At 45.5% G+C, this 27,241-nt stretch overlaps 1 protein-coding gene across 2 annotated transcripts in view; it reads right to left on the bottom strand.

The window, feature by feature from the left end:
* Nucleotides 1-27,241, bottom strand: part of SHTN1 (shootin 1) — a 92,312-nt gene that overhangs the window by 38,912 nt on the left and 26,159 nt on the right. For both annotated transcript variants that reach the window (XM_040992047.1, XM_040992048.1), the window contains exons 4-11: nucleotides 20,859-20,953; nucleotides 14,528-14,696; nucleotides 12,300-12,397; nucleotides 10,244-10,325; nucleotides 7,922-8,016; nucleotides 5,563-5,709; nucleotides 4,397-4,550; nucleotides 2,568-2,667 (exon numbers count right to left, since the gene is read on the bottom strand). In XM_040992047.1, coding sequence (XP_040847981.1) covers nucleotides 2,568-2,667; nucleotides 4,397-4,550; nucleotides 5,563-5,709; nucleotides 7,922-8,016; nucleotides 10,244-10,325; nucleotides 12,300-12,397; nucleotides 14,528-14,696; nucleotides 20,859-20,953 — 940 coding nt within the window. The remainder of the gene's footprint in view (nucleotides 1-2,567; nucleotides 2,668-4,396; nucleotides 4,551-5,562; nucleotides 5,710-7,921; nucleotides 8,017-10,243; nucleotides 10,326-12,299; nucleotides 12,398-14,527; nucleotides 14,697-20,858; nucleotides 20,954-27,241) is intronic.

The raw sequence follows: 27,241 nt of genomic DNA, 5'->3' as shown, positions 1-27,241 counted from the left end.
TAAAAATCATTCATATTTTTCAATAGAATTTTTCTTCAAAGAGCCTTATAAGAAAAAGTCCATGCTTGAGACATGGCATACACAGTCCTGAATTCTGCATTCATTTCCCAGTGTGACTATTAAGAACTCTTGGCAAAAAAAAAAAAAAAAACATCTGCTTAGGTTATACTTTTAATTCTAGGAGCTTTCAACATTTCTGAGAATAAAAATTAAAGGCCAACAGCAAGATCATAATTATTCTTTAAGAGTTCACTCTCCTCACCGACAAGTGACCTTTCTCATCAGCTCAAAATTCTAGACTTTAGAGAAAGATCAAAGTGACGAATTTCCAATGTTAAATGTCAAACTCCGAATATCCCCTACAGACTTAGCTACCCAGGAGAGAAGGAATTTTAAATACCTGGAATTCTTTCAATTGACTCTTGGTCACGTGTAAAAATTATTTTGCCTTAACGACCTCAATGGCTTAAAGTAGATTATGTCATACCTTCCTCCGTAAGGAAAACTAATGAGAATCTTTTTTGAAAGGCCAAAGCCCCACTCTGAGCGTCCTGTGGGAGGAACGCACTGCACATTCCATTCAGATGGATCAGCAAAGGTGCAAAATGAGAATAAATGGCTTCTCTGTGTGAAAGGATTAAACAAATCACATGAGTTAATGAAAGGTTAAAAAAAAAAATCTTGCAAAAGTTTAAATGCTGTTTGTTAAAGATTAAATTATTTCCTTAAAAGCAGCTAACATCCTGGCCAGAGAGGCCACGCTGCCAGTCAGGTTGTCTTACAGGATGCTGACAGCACACACAGACGCACTGGGGCAGGAACATCTGACTCCCCCGTGCTGCCGTGAGGCACCTGGCGCGGCAAGGTGTCCGAGAAAGTCCTGCTCCCCCACATGATGCCCTGGTTTGCAAGATCTTAAATAAAACTTATTTTTCTTATGGGAGATCCCTGCCTTAGCACTTTTAAAGGTTTAAATATAAGGTTGGAGACACAAATAATTAGTACTTTTAGTTTAATGGCTAATTGAAAACAATGAGTGTGTTTAAGTTTTAATTTAGTACTTTCACTTTTAAAATAACTGAACACACCAGAGCTTTCCAAACTCAGATGTGTAGACATAAAGATGAAAACATTCCAGAGAAGCTCAAAATTCCTTGGACTTCAGTTAGAGGAAACTGTGGTGTTAGCAGCTCAAACTTAAAAAGTGCAGTGTCTAAGATGACAAAATTGTGCCTGGCTCCTGGGATATGAGAGAAGCAAGCATGCAAAACACATGCACAGACTGCAAGAGTTCGTTGTCAGGGGCTTAAGGCCCACACTGCATACACTGCTACTTTAAAAAAAATTAAAATCAATTGAAAGAATTAAAAGATAAGTTTTGGGGCAGGCATTTGGCATTGCATTTAAGTTATGCTTAGAAAGCCTACAAAGCCTGGGTTAAACACTGGCTCCACTTCCAATTCCAGCTTCCCACCAATGAGCATCCTGGAAGCAGCGGGTGATGGCTGGTGCTGGTTAACTCATCGTCAGCCATGTAGAAGACACAGTTCAGAATGCTATGAACACGGGAGCTCGCTCTCAACCTCTGCTTCTCCCTGCTTGCTTTGCAAATAAGTAAGAAAATTCCAAAGACCACTAAAAATGATACCTTGGTTTTGGTACAAATATACTGAAGGGCATACAATAGATTTTTTTTTCCAATATGCACTTTCCATGCTTTTAAACACCTTCTCCAGCTTATTATTTCAGAAACAGAGATAGACAGAATTCCCATTTGCTGCTTCCTTCCCCGAATGCCCACAATGGTCATCCAGAGCTTGAGCCACAAGCTGGGAACACAATCAAGGTCTCCCATACTGAGTGGCAGAAATCGAATCATTGAGCTGCAGCTGCGGCTGCGTCCTAGGGCCTGTCCTGGCAAGGGAGCTGGAGTCAGGAGCCAGAGAAGCCAGCATGGGACACAGGCCGCTAACCGCTGAGCTGCTCACTCCGTGAACTTGCTGAAAACCCTTCGTCATCACAGGAGGGAGTGTGCACAGACCCTTACAAAGTTTTCCAAGGGAAACACCAGCTGGAATCCTGAATACTTTCTGCTGCTCTTCTGATCTAAGCGGACTTTTTGTTTGTTTGTTTGTTTAATAATGATACCAATAGCATACTCTTCAGGTCCTGTGCCAAGAAACAAGGTATGAGGGTCCAGCACAATGGACTAGTGACTAAATCCTTGCTTTGCATCTGCCAGGATCCCATATGGGTGCCAGTCCATGTCCCAACTGCTCCACTTCCCAGCCAGCTTCCTGCTTGTGGTCTGTAAGGGAGTAAAGGATGGACCAAAGTCTTGGGAACCTGTACTCGCATGGGAGACCCAGCAGAGGCTCCTGGCTCCTGGCTTGGGATTGGCTCAGCTCTGGCAGTTGCGGCCACTTGGAGAGTGAACCAGTGGACAGAAATCTTTGTCACTGTAAATCTTTCTAATAAAAATAAACAAATCTTTAATAAAAAAAAAAAAAAAGAAAGGAAGAAAGGAGGCAAGGTCTGGGCCGAGTGGCCTTCCTGGACAGGCTTACCTGATGGGGTTGGGAGGAGGCGGCGGCAGCGGCGGTGGAGGCGGAGGGGGCGGAGGGACCGAGTTCTCAGACTGGTTCACACGCTTCTGGAGTTCATCCACTGCGGGGAGAGCGAGCGTTGAGGACACCGCTGGAGACAGCAGCTAAGCCCTCTCTGACGCAAGTAACAGGAAACACAAAACCTCTCTCAAAAATCAACATCTCACTGTTAAGGCCCAGTTAGCAATCAAAGTACTGCGGGTCCCTATTAGCTGGGCAAGTTGCTAATGCACGAGGGTTCAAATACAAGTCACCGTCATTTTGCTGTATACCTAACAACGAGAGAACAATTCAAGATAACAGTTGAAGGGTAGGGAAAAGAGGCCTGAGTAGGCGGAAGAAATAATTGTTAACAAGGGGATATGTTCTTCGAACAGAAAGACGCTTACTGGTTGGCTTTAAAAGTATATCAACCAATAATTAAAGATGCCACTGAGTTATGAATTTTGGTAGCTATACATGCCTCTGTCAGTTTTCTCCCCAAAACGGAAATTGTCCTGATTTTGAACCAGTCTCAGACTCCTGACATCTGCCACTCAAACTTCACGAAGGGCATTCTGGAATATCCTTTGTTCACTCAATTCCATCACATCACTCGCGCATGGAATCCCCTGAGCACCAGCAGCAGGAAAGGGCCCATGCCTGGTGCTGCAGGAGACCTGGGCCTGACTTCCGGGGACTTGGAGAGAACTGCTACCCCAAGCACGGACAGGGCCAGCAGTGGCTAAGAACACTCGCTGCCAACACACTCAGCCAGCTCCCCTCCGGCAGCTGCTCCCCGCCCAAGGCCGACCGCACTCGGAGAATCTGTCCATTGACCTTCCCCCCTCCCCACTCACACAGGCTGTGAGAACCTTGCAGCGTCTCCCGTGCGGAGGGCTATCCCTGCCAGGGGAACTGGAGTTCTTCAAACACGGGAGGCACAGCTCCAGTCTCTGTCCTTTTAGATTTCTCACCGTGCCAGGCTACTCACTGGAAGGAATGGCATCTTCCATAACTTTGGGTTAATGTTAAACTATATTGTTTCACTGTGGGTTTTGAAGCACTGGACTTTTTTTTTTTTTTGTAAGGAAAAATGTCTATATGGTTCTGTACATATTCCAAAATTCTACTGTAAAATTAACTAGAAAGACTTTAAGTGAACACTAGGCTGTTACAAAGGGGGCACACCTGTCCCCTTCCATTACCTCCCTTCCAGCAGGGCCTTGTGCTCTGTGTCCTGCCAAGCCTTCTACAGCGACGTGAACAAACCTTTAAGTATCCCCAGGCACTTTAGAAGGTTTTCCATTTAATATACATATTGCTGCCCGATTCATGGTTAGATGTGATACAGAAAGTATTATTTCATGCGTATAATTAGATACCAAAGAAGAAGGTGGGATAAGAAAGTTCAAATTCTTAAAAAAAAAAAAAAAAGTACCCTAAAGCCAACAAAATCCAGTGAGCAGTCAGTGGCGGCTGGCTCGCGTCCACCCGCCCACGGGCCCGGAGGGACGTGGAAGCTACCGGTGTCGCCAGGCCAAGGGTATGTCTGCGCCTTGCTCCTGCACGTGCAACTCAAGGGAGCCCTGAAGTCAAGAGAGCAGCCCACGGCCCCACGGCCCCACGGCCCCACGGCCCCATGGCCCCACGGCCCCACAGCCCCACGGCTGCAGGGCCGCCCCGCGGAGTGGCAGCAGCGAGGAGTGAAGAGTGTGGGACTCAGGGCCGCAGATTCAGCCCCGGCTAGCTTCCTACCACGCCAGACCAGGCCTAAGAACTGCCCGCAGCAGCCGACTCCAGGCCGTTACCGGAATGCTTCAAGTTCCTGGCTTTCTCCTCAGAGCTCTGGTACTTCAGTTCTAGATCCTTCTTGTCTTCTTCCATAAGCTCCAACTGCTGCTTGAGGCTGTGGATCTCCTTGTGCAGCGTCTCACTTTCCAGTCGCTCCTCTAACTCTCTGACCTGTAAGGAATGAAGCAAACTGCCTAGGGTGACAGCTAACAGCCTTTGTCCATGGAGTAGTGTACACTGCAAACAGTATACATGTTGATGAAACTTAAACATTTTGTTATGCTTCATTTATTTGGTACAGGAGGGAGGAGAGGCAGAGGGAGCGACAGCCAGCAAGAGGGCAAGTGTGTTCCCACCTCCTAGTTCACTCCGCCGATGCCTGCCACGGCCAGAATACGGTCAGGAATGCCACCCAGATCCCCACACAAGCGGCAGCAGCCCATCACCGCTGCCTCCCACGGTCTGCACTGCGGGAAGCTGGAGTCAGGCATGGAAAGTGGGACTCCAACCTGGGCTGCAATGTGGGCTGCAATGTGGAGGCCGTAACTGCTGCCACTGCTGATGCAAGGTTTCCTAAGTGGCTTCTTTAATTTCAAAGTCTTTATCCCACCTCCTTCCCCTCCTCCTCCCCTAGCACAATGGCAGCCCTTGCTGCACAGCACACAGAAGTAGCAATGTCCACTAAAATAGCTCCACTCACACAAACTGAAATAACCCACTCAGGAAGTCTTTAAACACAGACATTTGTACAAGTTTACAAAATCAGAAGTGTTCTCTAAACAAACAGCCACTAGTAATGTGGGCTTTTCTTATCCTCCCTCTCTGAATAAATCCTACACCTTCCATCAGGCTCGGCGAGGATCCTGATCCGTGCAGTCCCCGAAACACACAACTTCTCCCAAAGCCAGATCCCCACACTGGGCATCATCCAACCTCTCCTGTGTACCATACATAGATCTACAACCATGTGCTCCAAGTTTTAGTTGGACAATAAATTGACTTCATATGGTAGTTATTTTTTTCCTAAGAAGTGATGGAAAGGATCTGGTGCCTAAGGCAAATCAGGCAGCTAAAAATGGCTGGACTGGTTCCTCTCCTCCTTTTAAATGAGAGAAGGAGAGGGACAGAAAGAGAGAGCGAGAGAGAGAATATACTCCTGCAAGTCCAGAAGACAATCTGTTACCTTCTGCTGATGCTGAATTCTCTCTTCTTCAAGAAGCTGGGTGAGTTTTGCATTTTCATCTAAAGCTTTCAAGAGCTGCTGGTCAGGAACGGAGCTCTGTAACAGGAGGTGGCTTTGTCTCTTGAGCTTGTTTTGTTCAATGAACATCTGCAAGAGGTCATTACAAAAGCGTCTACGTCAATCAGTGCCACCTCTCTCATCAACCTGCAACTTACACAGAAGGAAAGAAGCTGTAGTTTTTACTAAAAAGTTAGAAGCAATTCCTGAACTATCTGACAGCTAAAGAGGTAGTAACTGCTGGGGCTGGTCTTGGCACAGGTTAAGGTGCTACTTAAGAGTCTTCCCGTCCCCACTTCTCGCTCCCACCCCCAACACCTATCCAGCATACGCTTCCCATGAACCCTACCAGCCAAGAGCAAGCTGACCAGGGCACTGAGTTTAGGGACAAGATCAGGTCTGATGTTGTGGTGTAGTGCGTTAAGCACCGCCTGAAAACTGGCATTCCAAATGGGCACTGGTTCGTGTTCTGGCTGTTTCACTTGTCCAGCTCCCTGCTAAATGCCTGGGAGAATGGTAAAAGGTGTTTCCAAGTGGTTGGGCTCCTGTCACCCATGTGGGAGACTCAACCTTCTGGATTCTGACAATTTAGGGAATGAACCAGCAGATGAAAGATTGGCAATCTGACTTTCCTTTTCAAATAAATAATAAATAAATCTCTGTGGGTTTTTTGCTTGTTTCAGAAAATAAATACATCAAGCCAGTAGCACGTCCAGCAGGGGGTTGGGTTGGAGGAACTTCTACTACTCATAGTGTAAACTGCTTTTCTGGGCTTTGGTCTCTCCTGGAAAAAAAAAAAAAGGACCTTGGAAACTTGTCTAACTGTAAGAGATTATAAACAATTTCAGCTTCACTGCTTCAGAGAAGGAATGAAGAGGTGTGGCTTTAAAACTTGGCGATGTTAGCAATGAGATTCTGTTTGTTTAGCCCCATCTCCACCTGTTACTGAGGTTCAAGGCCTTAGCTGGCAGATGGCTGAGTGAATCATTCATTTTCATGATCTTACTATAATCTCGTGTCTTCCTTCCATCCTCTCGACTACTGCCTGGCCTTCAAGTTTTAATTTGTGCTGCTCTGTGCAAACAGGTGGAAAACTCCCATGCTTTGGGAGAAGATGCTGCCCCAGGGCCGCGGTCACCCCCCATGTTGGTTCTGCAGCGGAGGCTGGTGTCCCTGCCCTCTGCCCCGACTCGCCCCACGCTGTATTTAGCTGTGTTACTTATGCTCCCGCAGCTTTTCAGGAGAGCTCGGATACACTTCAACTATTTTTTCTTCCTTCTCCCAAGTAACAAGCCGATGATATCTACTCACCTTTCATTAAATTCTGAATAAAAGAAGTCATTACATGTCAAATCAGATGTGCTTGGACTAAACCTTTTGTGGAGTTCATTGCTAGCACAGCTACGCTAGCACACAAGGAGCCCTGTACACAACCATACTTAGATGTTCAAATGTCACTTCCACAGGGCCATGTTTGTCTTCCCCCCACCCCCTGCGCCCCTACTAGGACTGCTCTGACTTTCCCTTAACTGTTTCCCTCCGATCCTCTGTATGCACACAGACTCAAAATACTGACAGCCGAGGAAACGCTCGTTGCAGGCCAGCTCCACACCATGAGTTTAGCCAAGGGGTGACTTGTCTGTCCCTTGGAAATGGCCCCAGAGCCATGGGATACCCAACCACGGGAGTCAGCGAAGCAAACTGGAAGGAGAGAGGCCTAACGCTTGCCTCTAATGGGAGAGGGTCATCAGGACACTGGCACAGGCTGGCATTCGGGACACACGACACGGAAGTTTTCCACAGTTCACACAACGAGCTCTGTGCATGCTGGCCGGAGAGGAAGGACAGCACAGGACCGTGCTCTCCGAGGCAGCACCCGGAGATGCAGCCTGGCCTGGGGCCCGTGTGAAACGCACCAGTGTTCGCGCCATCATAAGCCGAAGGAGCTCCGCACACCGTCTCCCTCCCCAACCTGGCATTTGGTAGTTTGCCAAATACAGCTTCTTTTTAAATTATGCCCTTGATTTGCGCTGTCACTCCTTTTGCGCGTGTGAAAGGGAAGCTGTGGGAGACAAGGGGATGCTCTGCGGCCAGGGATCTAGTAACTGGTGCGGTCCAAATGAAAGCTCTGATCTTGTGACACGAAGTGCGGTAAACCTGTTGCTATTCCTCAGCTGCCCTCCAAACTAGCTGATTCTTAATTCATACAGGTAAGTCTGCATTCAGCCTCAAAAAAAAGAAAAAGTTAATATGCCATCCACAGACATATTAAAGCAAAGCAAGGTCTCTACAGGCCACCTACCTCCTGGGCAAACGACTCCGCTTTCTTCCGGAGATCTTTCTCCAGCTCCAGGCTGACCTGCATCTCCTCATACTCTTCGACGGCTAACATGGACACTGGGGGTGACGAGGAAAACACAGATAACGTGGGAGTCAGGAAGAGGGATGGAAAACGGCGTGGAGTGTCTTCAGACAGGGTCCAGGCAGCCTCACCTGCTTCCAGCTAACATTTGACTGAGAAAAGTTTTTGACAGAGCAGCTTGATAACAGGAATCACAAACTCAAAAGCAGGAAGGCCTTTTGACTCAGCAAGTGTACTTCTAGCAATGCAGATACCAACAGAGTAAGTCATGGGCTTCCACAGAGACCCGGGCACAGGGTGCCTGGGCACGACCACTGAACAACCAGCAGACTCCAGTCTAACACTGAAGGGACATACATCGAGGTTCCCGAAATATTATTCTGCCACCAAAATTACACAGGAGGAGCAGTTACTGAATGAAAAGACAGTCATTACGCTTTTATTAAAAAAAAAAAGTGAGTTACACAAACGAATACAACAGGAACTTACTTTGTTGTTGTTGTTGTTCAGAAAAACTCACAGACAGAACATATCAACAAGCATTTCACAGGACAAGAACCATACAGGCCAAGAGACACGGGGAAGATGTTCACTCTTACCAGGGGGGCAGGGAAATGCAAAGAAAAACCTCCCTCTACACCCACCAGAGGGGAGAGCCACGAACATTCCGAAGGAAGGCTACCCCCAGCTCCCTGCCTGTGGCCTGGGAAAGCAGGACAGCCAAAACCCCTGAGACCGGAAGAGGCTCCTTGCTTCTGGCTTCAGACTGGCGTTGCTCCAGCCATTGAGACCACTGGGGAGTGAAGCAACAGATGGAAGATCCTCCTCTCTGTTTATCTGACTTCACAGTAAAAAATAAGTTTTTTAAAAAAGATGGCTACAGGAAGCTTCATGAGGACCCAGGATGAGGAGAACAAGAACCTGATACATCTACTTAGAGTTGGCCTTTTGTAGTGACATCAAAGATAAACTCTTACATTTAGAATTGATCTTGGTTAAACTCATGGACAGGCATAATAGGGAAAATGTATCATAGTTTTCATAACCACATAAATAAGAAGCACAGAAACCTACACAATTCAAACGTCCACTAAGAAAATGCTGGAAAACAAATTCTGGTGCCGTCTAACCCATACTGGGGAAGGCTCCCCTGGGGGCCACTGCACTCACACCTGCACTGCTATACTGAGCCCTTTGGGTCTAACTAACTAAGGACTGGTTGCCTGGGTAATGACACAGAATTTTAGACTCTGCATCCTACAACTTCCTGTTTCCTCAGACGGAAGACTAACAGACTCAAGCCAGGTAACCCAAGTGCTGGCTTGGGGAATGAATTATAGGTCCCTGAGTGCTAACTGATTCTCCAGCTCTAATAGAGGAGAAAGTTCACGAAGCAGACAAGGACAACTCACTCCCTGAAGTTCCAGGCAAGATAACAATCTCTTCTACGTTCCCAACATTGTGATAAAGCACCCGCTTTCCACGTCTTGGTCGCATGGCTTGGATACTGAAAGAAATGGGGGTGATGCCAGCCACGGGTTTCTTCACATAAGCCCTGCCCTCCTGGGCCAGGGACTCTCGGAATGCAAGGTCCACAGGCTCAACCTTTCTAGAATCCTTCCAGCACAGGGTGGCAAGACGGACACTCCTCCATGTTGTTTGTGTAAATCCAGAAGGACATGAAGGAAGGTTGTAAGCCAACACCATGCTCCCCTCCAAACTACAAGGGCTTTTCATTTTCAAAAACCTCACACAGATTGAGAACTGCCACTCAAAAAATGTGGGCCATTCCAGGTCTGAAAGACTTCCCGTGGGTATGACCACAGCCTCTGAATTCAGAGGGGCAGAGGGGAGGCGGGGAACAAAAAGCAAGTCTCCACAAAACTGTTATGCAGAACCACCCTTGGCGTCACTTCCTAGTCCTCAACTGGGGAACACCAGTAGTGTATGTTGGGACTTGAAGCTGTAGCTGACCGGGGACAACATGGCCACTGTTCACCAAGTACCAATGGGAGACCTCAAGCCACAACAGGAGCAGACTTGAGGCTGGAGGCTTCAAAGCTGGGAGTTTCCCAGTTCCTCAGGAGAAACCACTTTTCAATGTCCCCACACTTGGAGGGGGATGATCGCTGCTGGGGAAACACAGGTTGGGAGAAGGCCGTGGCTGTGGGAAGCTTCAGGCACAAGTGTAAAGAGACAGAAGCCACACATTGGCACAGCACATCCCATGTGTACTGGAGAGAGAAGACCAGAAGGACATACCTCTGTTGCATTTCTCTAAGACTTTCCTCTGTTCGAGAACTTCAGAATTTAAAACAGCCTTTTCTTGCTTAACTTTATTTACCTAGAAATGTGAGATTTCGAGGGAAGAAAATACCCAGAATTGTAAAGCAGAACATATGGCAATGTGTGATACTCAAGGCACTGTTCAACTTTCAACATGAACTTACAATTTTGCACCGACACTGGCTTCAGCATGTTATGGGTTTTTATTAAAGCAGATCTTAAAAGCTGCAGTGGTTGCTACTTCAGTTTGATGCACACTTGGTCCTGAATATATTTACATACTCCACCTGGCACTGGTGCTGGTCCCTACACGTGACAGTATTGTGGCCAGCCAATATAAATCCTTCCTATATATATATTTCTAAAAGATGTACTTACTTATTTGAAAGGCAGAGTGACAAACATCTGTTGGTTCAGGCTCCTATCGGCCCTAACAGCCTGGATTAGTCCAGACTAAAGCCAGTCACATTTCTACTGGCTGCTCTGCCAGGTACCATAGCAGAGCTGGGTGGAAAGTAGAGAAGTATGGACTTGAACCTGTACTCAAATATGGGATGCGGGCATTACATACTGTGGCTCAACCAGCTGTACAACAGCACCACCACTATGCTTCGTATTAATGCAAGGCTTCAGCCTGACATTTCCCAGAAGTTCCTGGATCCTTTCTTTGGCCTGGCCCAGCTCTGCTGCTGTGGGCATTTGCAGAGTAAACCAAACGGATGGATAGATGAGAGGAGGGAGGGAGGAATGGAAGGAGGGAGCAAATGAGGGAGGGATAGAAAGAGGGAAGGAGTGAAGGAAGGAACCGAAGGAGGGAGGGAGGGAGAAGAGAAGGAAGGAAGACAGGGATGAAAGAAGGAAGGGAAGGAGGGAAGAGGAGAGGAAAAAGCAAGGAAGGGAAGGAGGAAAGAAATCTCTCTGTCTTTAAAATAAGCTTTAGGGAAAAAAAAAAAGCTTGTAAGACAGTCCTGCCTTATTTATTTATTGTGTGAAAGGCAGAATTATATAGAGAGAAAGAGATTCAGAGAGGTCTTTTATCCAATGGTTCTCTCTCCAAATGGCTAGAGCCGGGCCAGTCCAATGCTAGGATCTAGAAACACCCAGGTCTCCCACGTGGATGCAGGGACCCAGGCACTTGGGCCATCCACTGCTGCCTTCCCAGGCCATTAGCAGGAAGCTGGATCAGAGGTAGAGCTGCTGGGACTTGAACCAGCGCTAATGGATGCTGGTGCCACAGAGAGGTTTAGCCTGTTACATCATGACACTGGTCCCTATAGTTCTGTTTTTAATCCAGATCCAAAGAAACACAAAATTCCCCAAATATCTGTGAAATTCATTCTACTTCCTGTCATAAACATCGATGCTGGAGGTACAGAGCCCCACCCCACCCCATCTCTGCAGGAGCAAAGCCCTTTCTTCCTCAGCCTCCTGCAGCAGCAAAGCACAGGCCCTGACACCAGAGCTGCCACTCTCACAAATCTGCTTCACAGTGAGAACTTGGAAGATCTGGGAACACATCAGCGCTGCGCCAGCATTTCACTCAGTTAGTGAGGTAGCGGACTCACGAATGTTTGTGACCTTATTTTCTACATCTTTTGGTAAGGCTGAAGCGGAAGGGAAAGATTAAATTAGAATGCGGTTCTCTTGTCCAGGGCTGGAGTTGCAGTGCAGCGAGTTGAGCCACTGTATGTCACACCAGCATCCCATACGGGTGCTGATTCAAGATCTGACTGCTCCGCTTCTGCTCCAGCTCCCTGCTAATGCACCTGGGAAAGTGCCTGGGTTATGACCACTCATGTGGGAGATCCTATGGGGGTTTCAGGCCCCTGGCTCCTGCCTGGCCCGTACCCAGCACCACTGCAGCAGTTTGGGGAGTGACCTAGCAGATGGAAGATCTCTGTCTTCCAAATATAAACAAGCAAACAAATAAAAGAGAGAAAAAAAAAACCAACTTACAAAAGTGAGTTTTTAACTTAGTTCCAAACACCCTGAGGCCACAGAAGAGCCTGTCTTTGAGGCGGGAGATACTTACTTCTTCCGTCACTTCTACAAGCTTGCTTTTGAGATTCTCCAGCTCAATGGCTAATACCTTCTTTTCTTCCTGAACAGATACAATTTGATCTCGAAGTTCTGCATGTTTAAAAAAAAAAAAAAACAGAAATTGTTTATAAAAGAAAAAAAAAATCCATCTGACCAACCAAACTGAAAATGCCATTCCATGTGCAACTATGGTCAAGGTTATTTATCAACCAAGAGGGAAATGAGGGTAAGGGTGTGTGAGTTAAGACACCACTCGGGATCCACACATCCTGACTGCACTGCCTGGCTTCTAGTTCCACCTCCACTTCCAGTCCAGCTTCCTGCTAGCGTGTGGCCCGGCAGGCAGCAGCACAGGCTCAGCCACCTGGGCCCTGCCAACCGTGGGGGAGACCTGGACAGAATTCAGGGCTCATGGTTTTGGTCTGGCCCAGTCACATTCACTCCTGGCATTTGAGGAGTGAACCAGACGGTGGAAGCGCTCTCTCACAAACAAAATGGAAATAACTTTTTGAAAAATCAAAAGAAAAATGAAGACCCAAAGGAAAATGGGAGACTTGACTTTGCTCCTCACTCCCTGCCCCTGCCCTCATAAGCCATGGACTTTGATAATTTTATATCAGGCAATCTCATTATGTCAAATATATCAGATCAAGTTTTTTTTTTTAACAATCTGCCTATTCATAGTCCATTGGCATTTTGGAAGCAAAAAAAAAAAATTTAAACTCTCAGCAAAATTAATTAAGGCATCCTATTAACTTATTTTTACTTCTCAATGGCCATGAGAAGTACATACATATAATATCAACAACTAGTTGATTAATAACTAGGAGATTTTCATTAAAGAAAAAAAAAAAAACCTAAATGCTGCCGATGTATAAGCATTTGAACTGACTCAAAACAGTTTTCTGGGGGCTGGCATTGTGGTGTAGTGGACGAAGCCAATGCCCGAGATGTGAACATCCCATAAGGGCATGGGAATGTGTCCCGGTTGCTCTACTTCTGACCCGGTGGCCTGGGAAAAGCAGCAGAAGACGCCCAAGTGCTTAGGTCCCCGCACCCATGTGAGAAACCCAGATGAAGTTTCTGGCTCCTGGCTTCAGCGGGCTCATCCCTGGCCACTGCAGACACTTGGAAGTGAACCAGAGGATGGAAGATCCATCTCAATTTCTCTTTCTCTCTATAACTCTGAGTTTCAAAATAAATAAGTTAGTTTAAAAAAAAAAAGCATTTGGAAAAAGGATTAACTCTAGCAACCATCTCTCCAAAGCTTCAGGTGTTTCATTTCTAAATTTATTTTACATTTTTTTATTATTGGGATTTGAAGGAAAACATGCTATTAGAATAAAATGAAAATATTGGCAGAATTAAAGATAAAAGGCATTCCTGTTAGATTCCAGTTTCTCCTACCATTCAACTGTTTTAAGACACATAAGAATTAGCACAGACTCCGTAAACTGATGCACAGGCCTTGTGTCCTGCCACTTGGTTACCCACTGCTTTTCACGTCTGACCCTTCTCCAGGTTCACAAGACACCTGCCACGTGGTTGTCTGTAAACTGAGTCTAGCTCTTCACAGGAACTCAGTGCACAGAAATTCTCGGGGACTTGCCTCTCAATGCCTTTCTCCTCTGGCTGGCCAAGCCTCCAGGAAGCAGAGATCAAGCAGAGTACATGACCTGCAGAACGGAGGGCAGCGATCCCCTGTACACATCTGAATGCAACTCAGGTGCATCTGTACTATTGGCTGACCAACACAGCTAATATTACATGCTGCACAGAACTCCGTGCCTGCAGCACAGAGGGCAGAGACTGAGCAGCTGGAGAGAAACTTTCCCCAGAACCAACACAGAACCAAGCACAAAGGGGGCTGTTGGCCACATACACTTCTAGTCATCCCTTCTCTGTTGGACAAAAATAAGCTATAACATAGCCCCTATTCTTAAGGTTATTCTTAAGGCTGGCTGCATCTGGAGACACAACACTTTTCTAAAGTGTCTCATTCCAAACAAGCAAACAACTCCTACAGCACACACTTTATACCCCACTATGCGTCTCAACCAAGCTACAGCCATGGCTAATTCGATCAGCACTTCACAGGGTAGGCTCTTAGCCTCAGTATATTTAAAACGTTCTACGCAATCCTGATCTGTGGCCGCAGTGGAAAAGCAATGTCCAGCTGCAAATCAGAGTCACCTCGGAGAATGAGAGCAGGAGGCCCACCTTTGATTTGCTTCTGACACTGTATCGAGACGCAGGTCTCCGTGGCGGCCTCCGCGTCACTGGAAGGATCTTCATCATCGGTATTGAGCTCCTCGGTTATTACTTCTGGCCCTAGCTTGGCCATGTATAACATGCTGATCCGCTTCAGTGTTTTATTTTCTTTATTTAGCTAAGATGAAATATGAAAACGGTTATTTTAACAGCAGTCAAATGAGTATCTTGGAGCTTTAAACAACAGATCAATTAAGTGCATTTTTTTTTGTCTTACATATGCATCAACACTCACAGCAGGACAGAGTAATTAGCAGATTCATTAAATAAGGTTTTTGTCACGTGTGTTTAATATTGAATTTGCTACTTTAAGTCAGACCTGAGCCTTAGATTTTAAGCAGCAGCAAGTGGAAAAGACAGAACTGACATGAAAAACAAGGAGTTAAGAAAAAATACTATAGATTAATTATAGATTAATTAATGATAGATTATAGTATAGATTAATTTGGATCTCAATGGCTTTAGAGTCATGAATAGCCTTCATCAAGACACTTGATTTCAAGGCTAACGCTGTGTGCTGCTGTGCAAGGAGCCCTTTAGGTCCCGGCTGGCTCCATATCCCTTCTGTCGTGGACACTGCCACTCTTCAGACTGTACTAGGTGACTTCTCTGGGAAGAATCCACCTCTCCAGGGTACAGTCCCACTCCTTGGACCACCATTCATCAGCCCAGTGTTCTCCCAGGGAACACCTGATCATTAGCACGACAGCTGGAGTCACCACAGAATAAAAAGAGCCTTGGGCATCAACTTGGAGTAGAGACAGTTTTGTTTTCCCAAATCTCCTCCCACCAAAAAAAAAAAAAGTCTCTTAGTTGAACACATGAAATTATTTAGATTACTTTCCCCAGTATAAAGTGAAACCTTCCAAAATACAAGCCCATTTCCTTCACCACAAACACTGGCCACCGTGACTAGCTCCACACAATCTCTGGGAATCGGTGACTGTAACTCATGGGAAGGCACCTGCCCTTCTCCACTTACACCTTACACCAGTGTGAGATACTCAGGACAGCTCAGGTCTGGCTCCAGCCCTTCATCCATGATCACAATCAGGGTTCCTCGGGGCTTCTGGAAGCCATGTGGTTTCAAGGACACTGTGTGGTCCACTTCCAGCTGGGAGATCTGGACCCTACCCCAGTTATCACAGCACCCAACTGGGCTCCAGGCAGTGTGGTCTGGAGCTCAGACGCCTTCCCCCACCTCTCAGGAGGACCAGGAAGAACTTCTTAGGAATGGCCATGAACACTACCATGGTTCCTCCCAGAAAGACAGGACAGCACTGTGCAGGCCCCAGTCTACACCTGCAGCTTCTTTCCTCATGTCACATGAGCAGGAGAGCAGATGAAGCCCATCACGTCCAAGTACACTCGTTGTGGGTTCACTGAACCACCAATGCTACCACATGACCCCAGCGGCCCAAGAGCCCTACCTGTCGATTCACACACTGTGTCATCTTTTCTAAACATAAGGGGGAAACTCCCAGTTTTAAAAAAGGGCAATGCAGTAGCCTGGTGGCTAAATCCTTGCCTTGCACCTGCCAGCATCCCATACGGGTCCCAGTTCATATCCCAGCTGCCCCGCTTCCCATCCAGCTCCCCACTTGCAGCCTGGGAAAGTAGTAGAGGATGTCCCAGAGCCTTGGGACCCTGTACCCACGTGGGAGACCCAGAAGAAGCTTCTGGCTTTATATATCGGCTTAGCTGTGGCCATGCAGCCACTTGGGCAGTGAAACACTGGATGGAAGATATTTGTTTCTGTCACTCCTTCTCTCTGAAACTTACCTTTCCGATAAAAATAAATAAATCTTCAAAAAAAAAAAAAAAGCTCTCAATGCGTAAACTGTAATTTTGTCTCTTACTATTTAAGCCCATGGAGTTTGGCACTATGGCACAGCATATTTAGACATCGCCACCCAAGACACCAATATCCTATAAGGAGAACTCAGGTTCAACTGCTCCCTGCTCCACCTCCAATCCAGCTCTCCCTGAACGTAACTGAGAGAGCAGTAGATGGTGACTCAAGTACCTGGGCCCCTGCCACACACACAGGAAATGCAGATGGAGTTCCAGGCTCCAGGCTTCTGCCTGGCCCAGCCTGTTGCCTGGTCCAGTGTGACCATTCCTGTCATCTGGGGAGTGAACTACCAAATATTAGATATCACTCCCTCTTCCTGCCCCCACCCTTCCAAACGAATAAAAATCTTTAGAAGTTAAGCTACCTGTTCCCAACTCTGTGCACCACAATCTCTAAAGACCTTTGTAGAGCTCCCAGGACCGACACTGCAGGCCACAACAGCCCCTCTGACCCTGGGGCTCAGCCCGCTACTGTCTCAGAGCTTCCCAGGTCACTCGGCTGTACATCCACACCAGGGATGACTGCAGGGGAATGGCGCCAGGCAATGTGCCACGACACCAGCCAGTGCTGTGGCCAGCCTTGGCCTCCGCCTCTTGAGTCAATCTGATGGCTCTCATCTACAAGCTAAAGATACAGTCCTGAACCAGAGCGTGGGGGCCACGGGGCATGATGTCTAAAGTGACCAACACAGTAACTGACACCTGGTAAGACTTTGGGAAGCATCAGGCATTCCCAGCAAGAAAAGAACTTAAGCTTGAGTGTCTTTCTGTGCCCTGGAAGCTTTCTTCAACCATGGTATTCTTCTATGTGCTTTCTTCTACATCCAGAAATACTCATGAAATTTGTGACTTCTGGCACTCTATACAAATGCGTTTCAAGAAGTTTGTGGAAAATGGAATTAAAAGTTTATTTCAGTGCAAATCTGAAAATCCAATTATTCCGTGATACACATTTTTATTAACTTTTTTAAAAAAAAGACTTAATTGAAAGTCACAGTAACAGAGAGAAAGAGAGAGAAAAAAGATCTTGCATCCACTGGTTCAGTCCCTAAGTGGCTGTAACACTAGGGCTGGGCTACGCTGAAGCCAAGGGCCCAAAACTCCATCAGGTCTCCCACATGGGCGGCAGGAGTCCCAGGACTTGGGCCATCTTCCCCTGCTTTCCCAGGCTCATTAGCAGGGAGCTAGATTAAAAGTGGATTTGGAGTTCAAATGGGATGCTGGTGTTTCAGGGGGCTACTTCACCTCACAAGTAAGATTTTGAAGACCTCTCACAAGTTGCTTCCCTGACTATCATCATGATATCTGATAACCTAATAACAACTGTGGCCTAAGAAGAGCTTAAAATCTATCAATTAAGGCATCCGAATCCCCTACCTACTGTATTATAAAAACTCAAGAAGAATGTCGACTGAGATGTGACTGCTGCTTTTATATCTCTTTTTAGATTTTTCCCCCTATTTTTTAAAATTTCTAATTTATTTTATGGATTCAAAATGCAGAAAGAGACGGAAACCTCTCCCATCAACTGGTTCACTCCCTAAATTCCAGCAACAGCCAGGGCTGAGTGAGGCTAAAATTAGGAGCTGAAAACTCAATCTGGGTTTCCCACATGAGTAGCAGACACCACCTGCTCCCGTCCACGCTGAGCGTCAGCAGGAAGCTGCATCCGCTGTGAATTACCAAGGACACAAGCCCCCCACACTGACACCGGATACGGGTAACCCAAGGGTGGCTTCATCTCTGTACCAAGTGTCTGCACCTGTTTTCACATTTTAAAAAGAAGACGTAGAAGACTTACAAATGTAAGGTCTTCTGTGTATGCTTCTTGGATATTTTTGAGAATTTAGAACTCACCAACATTGGATAAGCAATGTCACTGAAGTTATTCATCAAGTTACAGGTTTGAGGCATGGTACACATTGTTCTAAGTCACAAGGCAACAATAAATCCTTGCTAACCCTCCAGTACCAGAACCTACTATCATCTTCAAACCTAAATACAGTTTTCACACTGTGCAGAATCTGATGACTATTTAAAAGCACAAAATCAACAAGATAAACAGCTTTGGATCATACAACTTAAAGTATGGATCCACTTTTACCAGTACATTGTACACATTTTAGCAAAGTAACCACACCTATTTGTAACAAAATTATGAAGTCAAATTGCATCATAAGAATTAAATACTCTGGGCCCATCACGGTAGCCTAGTGGCTAAAGTCCTTGCCTTGCATGCGCCAGGATCGCATATGGGTGCCGGTTCGTATCCTGGCTGCCCCACTTCCCTTCCAGCTCCCTCTTGTGGCCTGGAAAGGCAGCAGAGGATGGCCCAAAGCCTTGGCACTATGCACCAAAATGGGAGATCCTAAAGAAGCTCCTGGCTCCTGGCTTCAAATCAGTTCAGCTGGCTCTTGCAGCCACTTGAGGAGTGAACCACCAGACAGAAGACCTTTCTCTGTCTCTCCTTCTCTCTGCAGATCTAACTTTCCAATTAAAAAAAAAAAAGAATTAACTACTCCTTTTACCTTTAATTCGATGGTGAAGATTAAGGAAAGTAATATTCACAGAAACTTTGCTGCTCAGCAAACGGACCTTTCGAAAATGACAACTGGCACTGAAATCAGAACGTGCTATTATCTTTGCTCACACATCCCATGCCGTTCCCAAATTCTGCATTTCAAGTATCCCTCACATCCCAGGAGCACACCTATGCTGCTGAACTGAACTGCGCTTTTTTGATTGGTTTCATTGGTTGGTGACTTAATGAGTTCATTTTGTAGCTTCAGATATGAACTGCATGTCCACTTTCAAAAACACTTCTCAAAGTATAGTATAATTTAAGGACCCTGTTGTTGAGACCAAATCGGAAAAATGACCTTAGGCACTGGATCAGGCCTGACTGTGACAGTCCGCTGGCGACTGTTCCACACTCCCCTCACCCCCAGAGCTGGGCAGGGGTGGAAGCGGTGCTCCTAACAAGCCACTCTGGTCCACTTAACCCAGAGAGAGGGCTTCTCTTACCCAAGGTCACATGTTAAATCCACAGAGTAATTTTTAAAAGGAGGCCATAGCTGGGCCAATGATTTACATGCATCACGGAGAAATAACGGCCGACCCCCTTCGTTTCCCCAGTCCTAACTCTACTCCATCCAGTCACCTAAGCTGAGACAGTGCGATCCAGAAAGCAGGACCCAGCTGGCTGAAGGCACACAGGCCCAGAAAGATAGAATCAGAAGTCAAACCTGCACAGATGGCCCCCAGTCACGGCTTTCCAGAAACTCAGCAGCCAGTGTTGAGAGGCTGTACTATCACCAACAGGAAGGGATCCTTGGCAGTAACAGCAGGAGGAAATGCAGAGACGATCCCCAGACACTAAGAGAGTCGGTGCGGCTACTGCACTCCAAGGACATTTCTCCTTCGTTTGTTCCCCAGGAAAAGGAAAATTCCAACAATGTGATTGGCGAGGGATGGACATGCGGCAGGGTAGAAAGGAGGTGCCCACGTTATTGCTTTTTTTTTTTATCACAATAGATGACGGATACTGCTGTATATTTCTGGGACAAATACCAGAAGAGAAGTTACACACAGAAATTTATATTCTTAGGTGCTGAGTATCTTACAAATTCTAATGCCGTGCTGTTATGCAAGCAATTAGGCAAATTCCTCTAGCAAGCATTGCTAATGCATACAAATTAAACTGATTTATTTATTTATTTGGCAGCAGGATTTTAGCCACATCCCAAAGAAAATACTTTGGAGGTGGGTGATGGGTAGAGAGGAAAAGAAACCCAACTAGCATTACTAATGAAATTTGGCTGGAAATCACTGTCATCCATTTTCTGATGAAGTGGTTCAGATATGTTTTACCTAACTCAAAACACATAGAGACAGAGATGAAAACATTCTTTAATAATCATGTGCTTCTGATGAGACAGAATATAGAAAATTACACACTGGGTAAATTCATCAGCTAGAAGCAATCAGTGAGGCATGGGGAGTCACCTTGCACACATCCTCACTTTGCTCTTGACAAATAATCACCCGCAATGTTAAACTCCAGCTGACTTCCTCATCGGAATCGCCCACTGCTCTTTGTGTAGCACATCAGCCTAGTTTTCAACTTGGTGAGCATTTGAATCAAATACACAGACATCAGACCAAGCCCAGTTTGAAAACCAGGCCGGGGTCCCTTCTCCCAGGCACAAAGCACAGACACACATACACACACTCAGAAGAACCTTTGCATTAAGGCCGAGATTTACATAATCATATTCCACAACTCTCGAAACTTTAGAACACTTTCCTTGCTGCTGATAGCTGGTGTAAGAGAACAGCAAAGTAAAGCAGGACAGAATCCACTTTTCACAAAAGGAAGCTGAAATCACAGAGCTCAGATAAGGTTTCCTCATCGAAATAGGCTCACCTTGGTTGCCAAGGCTTCGGCACTTTCTCGGCAAGTCTTCTCTATTTCAAGATGGTTCTGCATAAAATTCACTTCCTCTATAACCATGTGAGAAACTAGGAATGAGGGAGAAAAAAACATCTTAGCATTCAGGGATGAGTCAGCTGTTCCAGAAGCCCACGCATCGCCCCATGATTAAGAATACTCCAATTCTTCAGCTGGCAGACTGGGAGCTATCACCAACCAAGTTTTCAGCAGCTGGCCCAGGGCAAAACTCAGCTGATATTTCAACACCAACAGAGAAAAGAACGCCACAGGGTCATCATGGCCATTACATGCATTTTGAAGGAAGCAATTTGGATGTTCCTAGGGGTCTATTTTCCTTGTAGTTCTGTGTCTACCCACAGGCGTATCTGCTCATTTAAATAAAACACTCTCCCATAGATAAAGGGGGCTGGAAATAGGACTTGCTTTTCTTAGCAGGATATGGCACACGGATCTACAAAGGAAAACTGCCTAATAGGAAATCAAAGATAAATCTGAAATTGATCTCATGAATGAATCAGCATTATGGTAGCCCATCTAAGCCTTGTAAGGTTGGTTCTTACTAGTTAACAAAGTAGTTGCTGTTACTCATGATAAGTACGAGGGGATGAATGTAGTAGGTGCTGATGAGACAGGATGCTAATAAAGTGCTCCTTACATCACTGATGGTGAGCAGCAGTCAGAACAAAACTAAATGGAAAGCAGTGATTTTTTTTTTATAGCTGGTTAATGTAAATGGAGATTTAAAGGTACAAAGTAATTCAGAACTTGAGTAAGATTTTTGAAGATTAAGAAAAATTTCAATTCTTCCCACTCGTATTTAGAGTTAAGAGAAAATTCCCAGAACCTCAAACATATACTGATTGATATTTGCTTGATTCAAAAAAAAAAAAAAACAATAATAAAATTAAAGGACATCCAAATGTGAAACCCAACAAAGTTAGCAAAAAGCACAGGGCTCAGATAACACAAAGAGAGATTACTTTTGCTTCATTTAAGCTTAATTAACCTGCAATTATGATTAAACTCAGGGGAAAAAAATTTTCTCTCCAAATTAAATGCAAAAAAAAAAAAATGTATGACTTCCTAAGTCTGTCCCAAAGTTCTTATTATGTTAATATTCAAATTCATAAAACAGCACTAAATGGCCAGAAACATCTCTAACCTTGACATTTTTTCAGGGGTAATAATAATCTGCGGCAAATGCAGGCCAACCAAAAACCACTTAACTAATTAGTAGTTGCAGTCACCGAGAAAAACATGAATCAACACTGTTATTACAAGTGGCACATTTGAGTGGCATCTAATTATGACTTGATGAGCACGATACTTGCATTATCAACATTACCACTGCATCCCATCAGGGCCTAAAAGCTGCTGATGGCATTGACTTGGAGAAACTCCCCTCAATGGTACGGCAGCACCCAACAATCGGCTTGGCAGGGGCCCCCCTCACTAAATGACACGTTAAGCGTAATTACTGGTAGACATTGTAAATAAACAGGATTGGAAGTGAAAATTGTACCAAGTGCATAAGACACAATCTGACACATTGGAAGTGGCAGCCTTAATTGAGAGTTTCTTTGACTGCTCAAGATCATTTCAACTGCATTTCTCCGAGGACAGTGATTATAACTGTGGAGACAGACGGCATAATGCTATCGGCACTGCTGACAGAGCAGTGAATTAAATTGTATCTGCTGCTGTGTGAAAGCCGTGATGAGAGGTACAGATGCCTTAGTGGTCTTATCATTAGAACACAATGGTCATGTTGTCATCAACCTTTCTGGCTCCAATTGAAAAGAAATGATTGTGTGTTGAGGCTGCCCCCCCTTTCCACGCCACCCCCCTTCTCCTCTTCTATCTCTTGTTCTGAATAGAACCAATTTTCAGAGAGCTATGAAATCACGCAATAGGTCCTAAAATGCAGCTGCTTGGCATACAAACGGGTCCCCATTAAACTGGAATCACACACAATATGTGTTTATGCCAGAAGAACAAATAGAAGCTGAACACAGGCCAAGTTTATTCACACACACAAAGCCCGTGTAGCTCTTCATCAATATAATTGCCTTTTATATTGTAGTTTAAATAATAGGCTCTATTATTTCCTTAAAATCCTAATATTCCTGGCATTTTATCACTATGTTTACAAGGTAGGTTCTTCAAAAATGTGAAGGAAAGAGAAAAGAAACCTATACAATTTTTACAACATCAAATATTACTTTGAATTTTTAGCCTTAACTACTTGACATCTTCTGCCACAATCGGGTATTTCCACTATCATAACAAAAAACATAAACACTCTGCATTTTTCACAGGAATTTGACTTTTTATTCAATAACATTCTTGCTCATGAAAGAGTAAGAAAAATCATTCCACAGGGGTGAGGCCTAGGCCTAGTAAGAAGGAAAAAATATATATATACGAAACAAACATTCCTTTTCTAAACATTTTGTAAAAACCTGCCCTGTGATTTAACTTGATAAAGTTAGCTCGAAGGGTCCCACACATACTTTCTTCTTATTCTGAAAGGGTTTCTTCCAGTAGGTGGGGTTTGATGTCTTTCTCAGGGGTGAACTGGTAAAAATGTTGAAACTGGCCTTCATTTTCAATTGAAGAAATGATCCCAAGCCTGGGGCCAGGACTGTGGCACAGAGGGTAAGGCAGTCTTCTGTGACGCGGCCATCACATATCAGCTCTGGTTCATGCAAGAGCTGCTCCACTTCTGATCCAGTTCCCTGCTAATGTCCAGTGAAAATCACAGCCTGTACATGGCCCAGATACTTTGGATCCAGGCAGACCTGCAAGAGAGCTGGATGAAGCCACTGGCTTCAGCCTGACCCATCGCTGGCCATGTGGTCATTGGGGCACTGAACCCATGGGTCTCCCTCTTGCGCTCTCTTTCAAATAAAAAAAGTAATCTTTAAAAAAAAATCTTAAAATATTATCCCAATCATAAATTGGTAACATAGAAATCTGCTATCAACATCATAAGTTATGAAGGGAAGAACATCATATGTTTAGAAAGTATGACCTCATTTCCTAAACCGAAAACTGGACCATATAATACAAAATACAGACACTTTTGACACATAACCTTATTGGTATCTTTCAAAGAATAAAGGTTTTTACAACCTTCAGCTGTCCAGTTAATAATTTTTGTTCCTAAACTTGGACTTGTCTTACAACATCCAAAATCTATAGCCATTACATCCATAACATTCATGTATTTGACTGACACTGATGTCTAAAGGGGGGAAAAGTTGGGCTTTTAATAAACTGACCTAGTAGTAAAGTTACAAAGAACAAAAACATACTAACCTTTCTAAAAGACACACAGAAATATTTACAGCTGGCAAACAATGAGACGGTGATGTCATGAGTTTCATAATAAACCAAGGTCAGTGGGCATGAGGGTGCAGGGGAAGGAAAGTTAGCCATTAAGTTGGTGACTGTTTAAGCTGAACAATGGTGACATTCAGGTTCAATTAACTGGTTTTCACTTTTGTCTAACTTTAAGTTTTTTCATAATAAAAAATATTGAGGGCCCTGAGAACTCAGAAGCATAGCCCACTAGTATACCAACGATCACTCCCAGCAGTCTAACTTAGTTAGCAGAGTGCATCTCTCCTCAAATCGCACACATGGCATCATGGGGCGCGCGTGCTTTTCTTGCTATTTTTGTCTTCTGTGGAGTACCACAGCAGGACTTCTGCTTTATGCCCGTATAGTGCTGCATACAAAGCAGGTACTCGTGTCTGTGTGTGTGACAAGGGCTGAAACCTGTCAGGCTTGAGTTTCCGTATGGACACCTTTTCCAGGAGGGTTCTGTGGCAGCAACTCTCGGCACCATCTGGCCGTGCACTGAACCCTTTCCATGTGGTCCCTTGGGAAGCCACACGGCAGCACTCTAAGGTAGGATTAGAGGTGGCCTTTTGACATATCTGGGGATGCCGAGGCTGGGAGAAGTCGCATGTTCCAGGTACTGCTTGCCAACCGGCCATGAGTGAAGATGTCAAGGTGAGATGTCACTTGGCTAGCCAGGCTCGGCCCCAAGGAGATGCAGGGGATCTTAGGGCCAATGAATAGACATTATCTCAAAGCCTTCTTCAACGTGATATTTACCCAGAATGGTTCTCATGTGGGCAAAGAAAAAAGCCATGGAGGGTGCATATTGGGAGGAAAGCTGGTGGATTCCTTCCCAGTGGGCACAGCTCTGCCTGCCAGGTAGGGGACTTTGTGCAGATAGATAGGGTGCTGGGAGGAGCAGGGATCAGGGGAACCTGCCCCTGTCTACATCCAGCCACAGGGCACTAAGGCAAACACTACAGGGACTCTAGATCTCAACCTCACATCAAGATTAACTGTCCAGGTGGTGCTGTGGCACAGCCCGCTGCTCTCCACCTGCAGCACTGGCATCCTATATGGGCACTGATTTATACAGATGATCTGGTCACCTTATCCCTCCCACTCCCAGCCTGAAAAACATGACCATTCATCCTGATTCCATGCATGTGGAAACTCCATCAGCATGCTACGTGGAGTCATAGGAAATACTGTCATTTGCTGGTGGCAAAACAGTGGCTTCATTCCTTTCTGAAATGCTACCCTGTTTACAACCGTGAATTATCTAGCTCAGGTCTAGGACTTGTTTTTGTATTTAAAGAAAAAGAAAAACAAAATTTTGATTGGGGGGGGGTCCTTATTATTCTTGTCGTTTTAGACTGAGTGGAGTTAGCACTGTTTTTCCTGCTATCCAAATTTTAAGCAGACTTATTCAAGTAAAGCTGAAAACTGAATGAAAACATCAGAGGTTATTCTACCCACATTCATCCTTAATGCTTTGGGTCTCTGAGCTGCCTACAAAGAAAACTACATTAGAAAAAATCAAAACACAAAATACAACTTTCAAAGGTATTTAGAGAAGACACAAAGGCCTGGGGAGTGGAAGCCAGGCTCCCATGCTACCCTACAGAGGGATCTGGGGAAAAGTGGTTTCCATGTGCCTAATTCAGGAGGCAAAATCCCTACTGCCGCCCCAGCCCAAACATTTCATGATAAGGCCAATTACCAGAAACTTCCAACTGTCTGCACCTCACACAGTATGCCAATCTGCTCTCAACAATCCAAGCACACTAACTGGTGTAATGCTTTCTGATGTGACTCAATTCCAAGCGTACCACACGCACCCGGCACCGAGCAAGGGTGGGGTGCCACCCAAGTGCAATGCCCACAGTCTCAAGCAACAGGCATTCCCAGCGTTAACACTGCGGTCTCCAGAGACACCCACCACCAATGGCATTCTGCCCTGGTCTCCTGGGTTACAGCCAGTTGCTGCCATGAACTGGCATCCAAAATGTAACCATGCTGCATTTTCAGAGCTACTTTAACCTTCAGGTAGCATAAGATGGTTTATGGTGTGGTTACCAAGGCCACACCTCCTGTACAATCAGGAGTCTGAGGGCCGCAGCATCAGCAAGACCACAGGGCAAGGCCTGACGCCCAAGACGAGGGCCCCTTTCACTGCCACGCTCTGGCTTCTCGCCCATCTGAGTCCCATTAGAGCCATGTCCTAGCCAAACAGACTGATTTCATTTTTTCTAAGACTGGCAAAAATTTACAAGATGAGTTATTGGGCTCTCATGGGAATACAACTTTCCTATTGGTGCTACACTCCATTCAAACTCTTAAAAACATCTGAGCCTTGTGAATCTAGAATTCCTCTTTTTTTTTTTAATATTAACTATGAGGTATAAGCGACATTTCAAAACCCAGACATGATTACTGTACTCAGTGTGTGGAGTCTGGAGACAAGCAGGCACTTGTGAAAGCCACACCACAATGAAGGTCAAAGACATAGCCATCACCTCCCAAAGTTTCCTCCGGCCCCTTACCTGCTTATTTATATTTTGCTGGCAAGGACATTTAGCACAGGATCCACACAGTAAGTCCAACGGACGGGCTCAGTGCTTCAGAATGGATCTCAAGCAGCACTCCTTGTAATGCACATTAACCCAAGGAGCCCACCCAGATCTCTACAAAGATGCACGTACAGGACTATCTACCAGGGCCCTACTTGTAATGGCTTCCCACCAGAGAGCCTCTCTCTGTGAGGGCACATCTAAGTGAGCCATGGTCCTAACCTATCATAGAGCACGGGGTGATGATGAACTGATGCACTCCTCTGCTCACGTGCCAAGAGGACCACAACACACAGCCTACTGAGAAACAGCAGTTGTTGACAGAGCACCAGCAAGGGCCACTCGACATCTAGCTCTGCATTGCTCAGGTGGGTTTTGCTCATGTGGTCAAGGTAAGCAGCTTTCTGCTAACATTTCTAAATAGTAAAACTTTTT

The sequence above is a fragment of the Ochotona curzoniae genome, unplaced genomic scaffold (genome assembly GCF_017591425.1).
Source record: "Ochotona curzoniae isolate NIBS_2020 unplaced genomic scaffold, NIBS_Ocur_1.0 contig_66, whole genome shotgun sequence".
Taxonomy (NCBI): domain Eukaryota; kingdom Metazoa; phylum Chordata; class Mammalia; order Lagomorpha; family Ochotonidae; genus Ochotona; species Ochotona curzoniae.
The sequence above is the reverse complement of the archived record's forward strand: the minus strand, read 5'-3'. Positions and strand labels throughout refer to the sequence as shown.